The 13,419-nt window shown below is 53.3% G+C and overlaps 1 protein-coding gene across 2 annotated transcripts in view; it reads right to left on the reverse strand.

Annotated features, from left to right (window-relative positions):
- Positions 1-1,365: 1,365 nt before the first annotated feature.
- Positions 1,366-13,419, reverse strand: part of VPS39 (VPS39 subunit of HOPS complex) — a 42,099-nt gene continuing 30,045 nt past the window's right edge. For both annotated transcript variants that reach the window (XM_004709368.4, XM_004709369.4), the window contains 14 exons: positions 13,273-13,415; positions 11,080-11,223; positions 10,525-10,666; positions 10,320-10,406; positions 9,984-10,057; positions 9,536-9,634; positions 8,869-8,986; positions 8,288-8,416; positions 7,561-7,663; positions 7,276-7,321; positions 6,357-6,506; positions 6,113-6,247; positions 5,399-5,490; positions 1,366-3,843 (listed from right to left, as the gene is read on the reverse strand). In XM_004709368.4, the coding sequence (XP_004709425.1) occupies positions 3,768-3,843; positions 5,399-5,490; positions 6,113-6,247; positions 6,357-6,506; positions 7,276-7,321; positions 7,561-7,663; positions 8,288-8,416; positions 8,869-8,986; positions 9,536-9,634; positions 9,984-10,057; positions 10,320-10,406; positions 10,525-10,666; positions 11,080-11,223; positions 13,273-13,415 (1,538 nt within the window). In that variant the 3' untranslated portion in view covers positions 1,366-3,767. The remainder of the gene's footprint in view (positions 3,844-5,398; positions 5,491-6,112; positions 6,248-6,356; positions 6,507-7,275; positions 7,322-7,560; positions 7,664-8,287; positions 8,417-8,868; positions 8,987-9,535; positions 9,635-9,983; positions 10,058-10,319; positions 10,407-10,524; positions 10,667-11,079; positions 11,224-13,272; positions 13,416-13,419) is intronic.

Below are 13,419 nucleotides of genomic sequence, written 5' to 3' on the forward strand. Positions count from 1 at the left end.
TTTAATACTACAACCACCCTGAGCCTCAGACTGTAGATGACATATGATGTCCTTTTCAGTGGACCATGACCCTGGGTGGAGGTGGCTGGGCTGGCAGTTTCCAGTAGAAAGGTATCTGGGCCAAAGATCTGTTTGGAGATACATTTCTTTTCAGCCAAGGTCTGTCCAAACATCTCTGCATTTCCCCCTCAGGCCTGGAGGCTGAAAGAACACCAGAAGATGTGATTCAACTCCACAGTGAACGAAATCACTGGGCAAGTTCAGACCAGAAATTCCTGGAATAAAGGGGCAGATGACTAATGGTGGCCACGCCCCCTGGGGCCTGTTTCAGTTTAATTTGACAGATGAAGTCAAACCCTGAGGTGAGGGTCTCAGAAATTCAGAGCCCAACGCTACTGATCCCCATCAATGATATGCTGAATCTCCTTGGACCCAGAGGCCCAGTGAGGGATGAGTCAGATCTAGCTGGTGGTGGATTAAGAGCTGGGGCACCCGGCTGCTTCCAGAGCTCTCTTCTGGAAACCAGGGTCCCAGGCCTCCATAAGAAAGTCACAGCCAGATGTGTCAGGATGGCTGAGTGGTCTAAGGCGCCAGACTCAAGAAAGTCACAGCCAGATGTTCTACATTTTATTTTAGAAGCTGAGCATGGCCTCAGGAAGTTCAAGAGGGAAATAATACAAAAGGACTAAATAGCCTTTTTTGGAGTTGGCCAAGGTGGACTGACACTTCATTTCTCAAACATCCCTGGGTCCCTCAACCCCACCGTCTTCACTCACATACACGACCATTCTGGTTGTCATGAGCTGCCGGAAAATGTCAACTAGGGGCAGAAAACCATTTGGATTGTCCAGAGCAGTGGTTCTCAACCTTCCGAATGCCGCCACCCTTTAATATAGTTCCTTGTGTATTATTTTTGGAGACCCCCAACCAAAAAATTATTTTCTTTGCTACTTCGTAACTGTCATTTCGCTACGGTTATGAATTGGGTGACCCCTGTGAAACAGTCGTTCAACCCACAAAGGGGTCACGGCCCACAAGTTGAGAACTGCTGATCTAGAGCCTCGGTGGCGTGGTGGTTACCGATCAGGCTGTTAACCACAGGTCAGTAGTTCAAACCCGCTAGCTGCTCCACAGGAGACAGAGTAGGCTTTCTACTCCCCAAAGATTTACTATCCAGGAAACCCACAGGAGCAGTTCTCCCTTGGGATGGACTCCGTGCCAGTGGGGTGGTTGATGTTGTAAGAGTCCCAGTCCCAGCTAGAACTCTGACAACAGAAGTGTCCTACCTGTGTGCTGTCAGCTCAGGAGCCACCCATCACGGATGGCCTTTGAACACTTGTGGTGCAGCTACTGATTGCAATTAAGGAACTTAATCCAAAACTTTATTTACACTCAAATGACCGTTCGACATGTGTCTAACAGTCACCATACTGAACTGCACAAATCTAGACAGAGTACGTGATAGGCAATAGGAGCGTGGTACAGGCAGCTCCTGGCTTGGGATGGGATTCTGTTCCAGTGACTCCCTTTGGGCCAGACTTAAGGTTCTGACACACATCGAATATGTTTCCCCCCTCAGTATTAAGTCTTTTATTATCAGCATCTTTATAAAGGCCATCTTTGCCTCGGGCATGAAAAGGAAAACCAGCGCATCAGCAAATTGCATGCTGCAGCACGGAGCATCTCACTTAGAGGCCCCAGAAGGCAACAGAGAGAAAGTTAGGTCCTCAGCACAGTTCTTGCTAGCTGCAACCTGTCGTGAGCACGGACATTTTTTCCTGTCTTAGTCGTTGTGAATTGGCTTATTATCCTCAATTCTTAAATCACTCATTCTGCCGTTGCTATTACCACGCTCCACAGTCGATTAAAACGTGACACACAGCGGCTTGGCTCCTTGCTTTACTATTCTTAGATGAGGGGCAGCTACAAGACCTGGGGAGGCCTCATTACAGCTCCTCCGCAGCTCCAGGCAGGCCCGAGTCTTGGGCAGGTGGTGAGGTGCTCATGCACAGCAGCAGGGACCAGACCACGTGGTCTTGGTCCCATCCGCCACGTGGTTCGTGAAGATGAGGATGCTGCCGAAGCTGCGGACCAGGAAGGCGGGGCCTCGGCGTGGGGCGGAGCTTCTGGTGTAAAGCTGAAAGCCGGCGGCCTGGAGGTTCCCTGCACCCGAGGCAGCACAGCTCAGGTGGCACAAACCGAACCGCAGTCCCGCAGCACCAGTTGGGGCGGGGGCTCTCACAGAATGTTGCCCCAAGCGTCCTGTCCTTCCCACATCTCGCCCCAGCCCGTGGTCTCCGCGGAGACGCGTCCAGGAGGTGCCCGTCTCTTATCTGCAGCTGCCCCAGCCAGCCTGCCTACACCTAAGGACACAGAAGGACCGGCGCTGTGGTTTAAGAAATACCCCGCACGCTGCTGACGCTGGGCCCCGGCCCCCACCCTCACTCTTAGGCGAGGTACAGGGCCCCACAGAGCTGCGGACACCCTGGGGAGAGTGGGAAGCAGGGCCCGCCGCCCCAGGTTAGCTCAGCCTCCAGGGCTAGTGGAAACGCCACAAGATGCACCCGAGGCCACTGCGGGAGGCTGGTCCCCAACCCAGGCCAAACAGGCCTGGCACTGAGCTGTTTGAGAAAGCCCACATGCTGCTCCTCTTACTGTCCCCGAGAGAGCCTCACCCACACACTGAAACCACACAGTGGTAAACTCCTCCTCATGTGACCTGCCTGCTTACAAAGGCTCACCACATCCCTCGGGCCCTGCAAAAGCAAGCTACAGGGCCCTGCAAAAGCAAGCTACAGAACCGTAGGCCAGGCCTGGCCAGCCCAGGCTGGAAGGAAGTAGATGGGAAGCGGCCGGGGAAAGAGAGGCTGGCGCCCTCTGCTCGGAAAAAGCTGCTGGCCTGAGCTGAGCGAGCTGCTGGCCGATGAGGTCCTGGGCCAGGGGCCATGGTGGCCCAGTCTTGGCCCTAGGGGTGTGGGCAGATAAAAAGGTGACTGAAGAATGCTCCTGCGCAGAGAGGCGTGCTCTCTGAGGCGGCTCAGCAGAGGGGGCCCTCCCAAGCTGGCCTATTGGCAGCGCCACGCCAAGACCAGCCAGTGGACGCGCTCCAAAGAAGGGAGCTGCCCACGGCTCCTCCTCCTTGAAACACTCCTTATGCCTGCGGTTAGCGACACGGGACACTGCGCCTGTGCGGGACGCACGAGAAAATAAATAGAAAGGGGAGAGATTGAAAAACAAAGCGGCGTGGGAGGGGCAATTACTTACCCCCACCCCCAACCCCAACACACACACACACAGGGCACAGACACCACAGGTTACCTGCCTGCCATCAGCTAGGAAGGAGGTCGCTGTGTGCATACCATCACCCTGTTCTCTCCCAGGTCTCTCCCATGGTGTGGTGCGCTTGGAAAAACTTAAGAAACTGCCCATGGCTACAAACACTTAGGTGCCCTCCTCCAGGGGGCTGGCATGCAAAGGCAAGCTGGTGCAGCACCCTCACCTCCTCCTGTCCTAGTGCGTAGTGAATAAAGTATCCGGAATTGCCCACAACGTAATGTGTAATGTACAGTGAATCCCTTTTTGCTATAAAAAAAAGCTGGCCATGCCTGACCACGAGTCTGATTGGTTCAGAGATGCTCCAGGGCCCCAGGTGTCCAGGAGTGTGCAAATGAGACACCAGGGGGTGGCAGCCCCCCAGGCCCCAAGGCCGGTGCTCCTTCATCCTCTGGGATGGCAGCTGTCCGTCTTCGGTCCTTGGCATGCTGGGCTCAGGTGTCAGCCGAGTTCACCTCCTTGGAACAGAAGTAGTGCACGACCACACCATTGGGGTATCTTGCAAATGCGCTGAGGGGAGAGAAGAGGGATGGTGTGTTGGGGCTGCCTCCAAGGGAAGCTGTATCTGCACCTGATCACAGAGCCCCCCCACCCTGATCACAGCTGGGCCCCCAGGGCGCAGGATTCCCTAGGCATCAGCTCTGTCCAACTCTACCCACAGGCTGTGTGCTCCACACCACTGGGGTATTTCTGAGGGAGCAAACCAGGCAGGACACCGAGCAGAGGGGCCTGAGGGGTGGCAAGGATCCTCTGAACGGGTGCCAGGCTGATTCTCACAAAGGGCAGTGCCAGGTCTCCAGAGAACAGGATGTCTCCGGCCACACAGGAGAGTGAAGAGGGATAGGCTGGAGTCTGTGTCTGAAGCAGCGGGAGGCTGGCTCAGGTTCAGCCCGTCTGGAGATGGCAGGCTGAAGGACTGTGTTCTTCCTTGGGTCACCACCCCTTTGGGGATTGAACAACCCTTTCATAACATTAGCAAAGTTATAGTTATGGGGGGGGGGGGTGTCATCCTCCCTGAAGATAGTCAGTCACCAGGCCAAGGGGTGAGCCTGCTCCCTGCTGCTGGGGACAATGGGCAGGCTCTTGTAGGCGGAGTTCACATCCCTATCAGTTGAGTCTCTATCAGTTGAGTCAGGAACAAGTCAAACAGGCTCTGTGACATCCAAAGTTAGGCTGCCATCCTGTATCTAGGATCCACCCATCTTGTCACATGTATACCCCAATCCTTCCTCTTCCTATCTCGTGTATGTCCCCCTCATGGCTGTATAACCTATAGTGCAACCCCTTCCTGTGACATATGTCTTTACCTGTAATTAGTGGGCTTGCACGCCCAAAAGGTATATATAGGCCTGGGTCAGCAATAGAGATCTCTCTCGCTGATCTCTCCTCTCCCTGGCCCCTCTCCTCTGCAGTCCTCTCTCCCTTGTTCCCTTTCCCCATCCTCCTTTGCTTCCCACTCTCTCCACTTGGACCGCCAAGCGGGGCTGAGGTGAGCAATGCTACCATGTAATGTGTCTGACGGCATTACTGTATCGCTCATGTTCTCGATGACTTTAATACTTATATATCTCACCCGTACAATTGTGCTTACTGAACCCGTGGGTAGTAGTGGGTGGGGGGTCGCCACCCCCCTAAATTATACTACAGTTATGAAGTAACAATGAAAATAATTTATGGTTTGGGAGTCACCACAACCTGAGGAACTGTATGAAAGGGTCGTGGCATTAGGAAGGTGGAGAACCAATGCTTTAGAGGCTCCTCCTTACAGGAGGACTGATGACCACAGGTCACAATCAGCTTTCCAGTGCCCAGAGGAGTCGGGCTTGCTGGACAAAGCACTGCCAGCACCACAGCACACATTTCTGGTCTCAATTCTCAAAGCCACGCTTTCTGGGTGCTCAAGAACCACAAGAAGCCAGGAGAGCCAGCAGCCAGCGCTTGTCTTCTCTGGTTAATGGGCAGAGGTGGAGCCTCTCACCCAGCCTTGGCCTCCAGCTGGCCCTGATGTGGCCCAGCACGAGAAGTACAACCCCAGGAGGATGCACAGGCTGAGGTGGGGGCTCACCTGTTCCCTATCTTCTTCTTGCACACCATGCACACCTTCTCCTCTGTGATGATGCATTTCACCTGCTGGTGTAAAATCCGCTCTTCCTGGACCTGGAAGGAATGGGGAGACGGAGAGGAGCTGCACGGTGCAGCCCACAGGCACAGAGGCAGGCAGGAGCCGGCTGGTCTCAGGGCCTCACAGAGCCCTTGATCTGCAGCATTTAACCTGCATGTCTGGTGGCGTAGTCGTTAAGAATTGGACTGCTCACTGCAAGGTCAGCAGTTTGAGACCACTAGCAGCTCCTTGGGAGAAAGTAGAGGCTTTCTATTCTCATAAAGGGGCAGTGCTACTTTGTTCTATGGGGTCACTATGAGTCGGCGGCATCACCTGGATGGCCGTGAGCTTGGTTTTGGCTTCTCAGGTGGACAGTGGCTCAGCTTGAGCTACAAAGTAAAGCAGTTCAAGCTCTGTCTCTGTCTGAGCAAGCAGGTGATCTAAGTGGGTCAGTGCTCAGCTGCCAACCACAAAGGTGAGGGGTCTGAAACCACCCCGGGGCCCCTAAGAAGGAAGTCCTGTAGATCCACTCCCCCAGATGAGCCACGGAAAACCCTGGGGAGCACACTTCTACCCCGACACCCAGGCCCCTCCATGTGCCACAGTCAACTCAGTGGCAGGGGTCTGGGTTTTGTTTCTCATGTTTGGTGTCCTGCCCTGGTGCCTGAAGGCTCGTACCCTCAGGAACTCTGCATGGAGAAGGTTCCTGAGCACTTGATTGAACCGTTTCTTTTGTGCGTTTTCTTCCAAGACCTTCTCCAGAAAGATGCGTATGTCATTAATCTGAGTGTTGGCTGGCAGGAGGTTGAGGGCCTAGGGACAGGAACATAGACAGGCACACGGTGAGGACCCCGGGGCTTTTGTCTCCTCACTCTGCTTCCCCGCCAATGCCCCCTCCATGTCCCGACGAACAACCGCCCACCTTGGTGGTATCCAGCTTGCTGTGGTGCAGCTCGAGGACTTGCAAGGCGGCTTGGAGGTTGGCTTGCGGCTCCAGCAGCTCCAGCTTGATTGGCCCCAGGCAGTGAACACTGGGGGGTGATAGGTACATCCGAAGCAGGGACAGATAGACCTGCCCCAAAGAAATACAAGCCACATAGGTCAGGGCCCCAGTGGCGCTACCAGCAACCTCTCCTGGACAACCGCTAACTCCCCAACCCCCCCAGAGGTCCACCCTGCCATCTGCTGCCAGCCCTCACCGCAGCTAAATGTTAACAGGTTTAGTCTCAACAATGGCTGGGACGGAACATTGAGAACTCAGCACCTCTTGAGAGAGAATTGGTAAAGACAGATTACCACCTAAAAAGGCTAAGGGAGACCTTCTAGTTTGCTTTGGGCTTTGAAAGCAGAGGCCCTAACTACAGTGCAGCAGGCGAGGATGGACGCAGGATGAGACTTCCTGCTGGTGTCACAGGGCTGCTTGACCTTGGCCCCACTAGCAGGGAGGGCTGGGGAAGTCTTGGCTGTGCATGGTGTGGCAGCACCACCAAGCGTGTGTTCAGACATCGACAAAGCCATGTGTCCAGACAGTGCACACACGAGCCTCCTCGGGATCACCAGAGGCTGGTTGTGTCGTGTATGGTACAAATCAGGGCTCTGGGGAGCAGACGCGGTGCAGACGGTAACTATCTGAGGCAACAGACACCAACCAGACACACCCCAAGCCCACCAAGCACAGACAGGTACACTGCCCCAGGACACAAACACAATCGGCCATGACCATGCTCTGTCCACGTCAGCAGTTCATACTGTTGCCACCTGCAGCTGAACCCGTGTGGTCAGGTGCGCCACGTGAGGTCAAACGCATGTGTGCTTCCCCTGGGTCCGGGGTCACTACTTACGTCTTTGTTGCCGTCTCTGTTCTGGTCGTAATGCTTGTGGCAGTACCTGCACGGGAGACAGAGGTGAGGCAGGGGGCGGGAGGGGGGGGGGGCGCCCCACAGGAGAAGGTGGTCATCAGTGGCACATGCATCTACAGATGACCTTATGGTCAGGAGCCAGCCCAGGGGGGAGTCTCTGCCCAGGTGCAGGGGGTGGGAAGATGACCCTCTGTGTCCCTCGCATCTCCCATCTCTCCGGGGCCTTCTATCAGGCCTCTGGGAGGCGGGAATAACAGGCCGACTTACTCCTCAGCCATCCTGGTATCCTTCAAGATGTGCACGTAGATGAAGAGGGCTTGCTCGTGCTTCCCCATGCGCCCCAGGAGGAGGGCTCGTTCTTCTAGGAGGCCTGTGACCGACAGAGTGAACATCAGGCAAGCACACGGTCAGGGGTACGCGGCCAGGGGAGGGTACACTGGGACAACAGCTGTCTGTACTCCGTCCTGGATTACCGGCTAAAGTACAAAAGGTTTTCATTGCAGGGAGGGTGGCACTCAGTAATTCGTTCTCCAAAGGGGGCCACCTAAGTTTGGGAAGCTACGTATTAAGAGGAATAAATAGGGGCAGTACAAAACGGGGGGAGAGGATTTCATGATTTTTTTTTTTTTTTGAGATTTTTCTACAAGGCAAAAACATGATCCAGCAGGAGGAATCTTCAGGAGGTATTTTCGCTCATGCATGCGTATGTGCATGTGCGTGCCCGTGCATGGCTCCCTTATCGGCCGGACGAGAACACGTGAGAGCCAGCTGCGTGAGCTGTACTCCAGGTGTGCCGGGTAATAAGGCAAGCACACACACACCCACCAGGTCTCTGCTGTCCCAGAGTGTACGCAGCACTTTTTCAGAAAAATCACACTGAGCTGCCAACCGTGCTACTCAATCAGGTTGGTCAAGAGCGCTTATGCAGGCTGAGCAGGTTGCGACCTGCTGTCCATCAGCAAGAGGCTCACACCCTTCACAGCCAGAAACTCACCATCGAAAGGAAAGTCACAGATGAGCCTGCTGGGATCGTAGTAGCTGGAAATCTCCAAGAACACAAGGAGCTTCTGCCGGTATTCTCCCAGCTCGCCCTCTTCCTCTCCCGCCGGGACAGGAGCTTTGCCTTTACAGAAAACTAGCTCCACTCAGAGAAGGCCATCGGCCCCGCCGTGTGGGAAGCGGCACAAAGAAGGGGAAGGGCTCGAGGATGTCACCACGACCATCAGGAAGGGCCACCACCACAGTGGCTTCCAGCTGGGCGGCTCCTGACCTCGACAAGATCCCCAAACATCAGCCTGAGGTCCAAACACGCTGGCAGGCAAGCTTGTGTCTTTATCAGCTGTCACCCTGCAGTCAGAGCTGGTCATCCCCACCGCCCCACCCCCCACCCCCACCCATGATGCTCAGCGACACCCAGAGCCAGACGGGAGCTGCTGAATCTTTAGTTCCAGCTCTCCACCTCCTCTGAGGACCTTGCTGCCCACCCAGGCCCACAGAGGAGGGTGAGTTCTGTCTGCTAACAGCAGGCACGGCCCCCACGGGCCTGGGCTGACTGGTCTGCAGGAGAACTGGTACCTGCGGGGAAGGACAGGAGGTACTCCTTCATCAGCCCTTGCACCTTCTCACAATACAGCTGGATCAAGCAGTTGTGGAACCGAGAACCGGTCTCCTCCCAAACGTGGATGACGTGTTCCTGGGGCGAGATGAGAGGTGGGTCCACCTGGTACCACCTGGCCTGGGCCCCACTCAGGTTCCCCACTCATCCAGCTGCAGGGACTACCAAGGGCATTGCCCCAGCTCTTCTAAAACCGCTGAGAAATCCCACAAGGCAATCCAGCAACACCCCAGGAATTATTCGCTTGGTTTCCTGCCTGAGCAGGAACCTCCCAACCACCCCATCAGCGCCCATGTCGTTAAAAGGAAGCAGCTGCATTCTGGGACTCAGCACTCTGGTCTGGGTGTTCTTGTGGGCACAGCTGTGGTTGGTTCTGAAGGTTGGTCCCCCCACCCCCAACATCATCCTTTTTACCCTGCATTAGAAGGCAGCCCCAGCCTAGAGCAACATTCTTACTCTGTCCCACAGAGATTTCTTCCTAGAGAAGAAGTTGCAATAACCCTCTTTGGCCAATGCTCAGTGACGAGTGACATAAGCCTCACCCTCAAGTGACAACGGCCCACTGTGAACGACCCAACGATCAGATGATGGCGTCTAAAATAAGCTCTAGGTCAAACAATCTCTTACCAGATAAGGTATAGCCAGGCCTTTAAAGTTCTCTGCTAAGAAGCCAAGCACCCGATCTCGTGGTAGAGACTCCACCTCTGGGAGATCTTCGGTAAATATCTGTCGAACAGACCAGCTGACTACAACGCGCGCATGCGCACGCGCACACGCACACGCACACACGCCCGCCGCCCGCGTCAAGGAGTCAACAGGGCAGTCTTTAGGAGGGAGACTGTGAGTCAGAAGGTGCTTAGATGCAGCCCCGTATTTTAACAGAGGCGACAAGCTCCCACAGCTAGCTAGTGTGTGGCACACTCGGTGCCAGGTCCTTGCACTGGCACAAGGCTCCTTTCTCTAAGCCACACTTGTTTCATTTGAATGCTTTGAACAACAGAGAAATGGTATGAGTCCACCCTCTCCTTAGACCCATCCCAGCCTCAGGTGGCATCAGGACAAACAAGTGACCTACCTTGAGGCCGTCCTCTGGGAAGTCTCTCAGCACCCACACTGAGTAGGAAAAAATCAAATTCAGGTTTTCTGTGCCTACAAGGAGGAACAAGACTCGTCAGTGGCTGAGCACCCTGCCCATGGCACTGAGAACGCAGGCAGGCAGGCGGGCAGGTGCCCCCAGCACAGCTCCGCTCAAGCGCCAGTCACTCAGGCTGTCTTGACTCTCCTGGGGAGCTGTTACGGTTGGATCCCTACGGGGACTTTTCCCCCAAATGGGGCCTCGGGGTTAGGCAAACACAGGGGCGGGGAGGGGGCAGTGATAGGTGTCCCGTGGGCACTCCCCACGGCCACTCACCCAGGTGCTGGAGGTACTGGACGGTGCGCTCGTGGCCTTTCAGGGGGGAGTTGGCTTTCTTGGACTGGTCCACCAGGACCTGCAGAGCTGACCAGGAAGCCCGGGAGAGGGTCAGGAGCTTCCTCCGGAAGGAGGGCAATGCCCCACAGGGGAGTGGGCCCGTCTGAGCGGGCGTCCCAGACAGAAGGACCACCCCTCCAGGTACCTTTCTCGTGAAGCCCCTTCTTCTCATACAGGATGATCAGCTCGCTGTACTTGTGTGCCTTCTTCAGCACGTGCTCGCTCTCCTCGATGTGGCAGTGATTGTTCTCCAGCCGCAGCAAGGGGGCCACCAGGGCCACATTCGTCTGCAGAGGGCGGACTTCAGTGGGAACTATGTCTGGGGAGCCACCCTGACCCAGCCCTGTCTCCAAGAGAGAGCCAAGAACCCTTTCCAAGGACTAAGGAAATAATGGCGCTTTTTTTTTTTTTTTTAAGCATATTTGTGCTTGTTCTCACATTGCTTTACTTCTCTTGAGGGAAGGAGAACACTTTCTTGGAGGAAAAACTTCCCTGGTTTATCTTATAGCACCAGGAGGGGTAGCCCACAGTGAGATTCTGCATCAATGCCTCGCCTTAACCAATTCAATTCCAAGAAACTCAGGGGGGGTTCCTTCCATGAGAGCTGCACTCTTAGCCCAGCCCAGAGCTCCCTTCCACTTTCCCAGAGGCCTAAGGGCCAGGGGAAGCCTGGGGGCCTCCGAGTGCTCAGGTAGCTCACATGCAGGTAGCACTTGAGCAGCGTGGTGTCAATGATCTGCAACAGCTTCTTCTTGGACTTGATGGTGGGCGTGCCTTCCATCAGTGGGGAGGTGCTAGACTGGTGGTCGGAGTCATTTAACTTCTTCACCAACTGACTTCGTTTCTGCGGACACCAGAAAGGAGGGGGTCAGGGTCGGGACCAAATCTTACTTTATCACTGGGTAACTTCAAATACCTCCACATCAGCTCACAGCTACCTATCCTGATGGCACCTTGGCATTATAATTTTTACCGAGGATCAAAATCATGGCCACACCCATTTATCAAGTATTTACGGCATGCCACGCACTGTGTCACACACTTCCTGTACATTGCAGTATTTACAAGGAAAACACACGCAGGGATCCTTATCCCTGTTTCGCAGGGGAAGAATCCAAGACACTGATGTTAGAACCACTTCAGTGGCCAAAGTAAGATTCACACCAGCGTCTACCTGGTTCAAAACCCATGATGCTCATGATGTGTGTGTTGTAATCAATCTTTTTTCCCCAACAGTTTTATTGACAAATGATTTACATATCCTATAATTCAATAGCTCATCCATTCAATCATATCAAGGAGAATTGCACAATCACCCGCACATCAGTTTCTTTAGAACATTCCCCCTCCCATGGTTAAATCATCTCCAAGATGAGTTAGGCGATCACAATCCATCTTAGTGTGCCCATCCCTCTCCCGGCTTCACCATTTACTCCCAAGATCCCCTTACCCATCCACTCACCATCCCTGTATTCCCTATAACCCCTTGTATCTGTTAATTTTCAAAAACCAACTTTATTGAGGTGTAATTTATGTACAATAAAATATACTCCTTTTAAGTCTATATTAACGACATTTTGATAGATGTATCGACGTGTGTAACCGCCACCTCAATCAAGGAACAGAACATTTCTATCATCCTGGTCTGTTTCCTATCGATGTACACTAGTTTTTACCTATCATAGAACTTCACAGACACAGAATCATCTCATTTATACTCTTTCATATCTAGCAAAGACCAATCTCATACGCGCTACAATCTTTCTGGAATAAGACTAATGTCGGTGACCTCCTCATACACAAACATCTGAGGAAAAGGCCTGGATTCCTAGCGCTGAGAGAAGACATTGACAGGAGAGGACCTTTTATAAAGACCCCGGCTTGGGAGACATTGTGCTCTGGGACATTGAGCACTGTGCTCTGTGTCTGGCACAGAGATGACCGTGGAGCATCCAGGCCGAGGTAAGTTAGCGTGCTTCTAGAGACAGCCAGATCCTCTGGGGCCCAATGTCAAGGAAGCACCCAGGTTTTGCATGCCTGAGCAAACTCACTGGGCACCCCCTGGCCCAGAAGCAGGAGGCAGGAAATCAACATGACCGTTTTGCCCGTGGCTCCCCAGGAACCACTTACAAAGATCTGTCGAGCATTTATGGGAGAAAATACATTCTCCAGCTCTGAATGGGTCACCAGGAAGTACACAAGTTTTCTGAGACAGAGATTAGAAGCTAAGAGGCTCTGATGGGCGTGCTATCTTAATTGACCTGAAAATGTCCTCCAGCTGTCTGTAACAGTAAACAGAAGCACACACCATCCCTTCAAACCATGCTCCTGAAAAACATTTACGGATACCAAGTTTAGCCACACATGGCTCAATTCAAAGGGTAAGCTATAAAACAGAATTGTTTATCATCTGTATATAAGAAATAAATAGAGGAATAAAAACAAATCTATAAGTGCATATAAAAGCCTGGAAGGGCAACATTAAAATGTTAGTTATATGTCACTGGGTGGTGGAGTTAAGGATGATTTGTAACTTTATTTTGTACTTTTATGTTTCCCATGTTTTCTGCCCAGAGTGAGTGCTTTTTCAAAAAAAGAGTATGCATTTCTACAAAGAGTTTGCTTGAAAAATAAGTTACTCTTTTCTAACAACTAACACTTATCCTTGTTTGTTCCTCAAACAGTTTAATATGGATTCACTAGAAATCGAGATTTGATTACAACACACACAGAGAAACACATTGAAAATAAAAAAGGCCCGGCAGTACTGTCAAACTAAGGAACCAGAAACAGAGAAAACTGTGCCCCACCTCAGACTACTGCAGCGCTCAATCCTGGATGCTCTGCGGCATTACAGGAGGCCCTCCACTTCCGGCAGGTGCGTCGTACCTACCTGTGTCAGGTAGTCTATCAGAGCCAAATGAGCCTTCTCCAGTTCAGCCCCGGAGAGCACAGGCAGTGGGTTCGGGTACTGCAGCTGCTTCCTGTAGTCAGTGGGCAGCAGGTCGGGGTACAGGCCCATCACATGGGTGGGATCTAA

This window comes from Echinops telfairi, unplaced genomic scaffold, assembly GCF_000313985.2.
Source record: "Echinops telfairi isolate 266 unplaced genomic scaffold, ASM31398v2 ScPeMD7_8;HRSCAF=38, whole genome shotgun sequence".
In the NCBI taxonomy this organism is placed as follows: domain Eukaryota; kingdom Metazoa; phylum Chordata; class Mammalia; order Afrosoricida; family Tenrecidae; genus Echinops; species Echinops telfairi.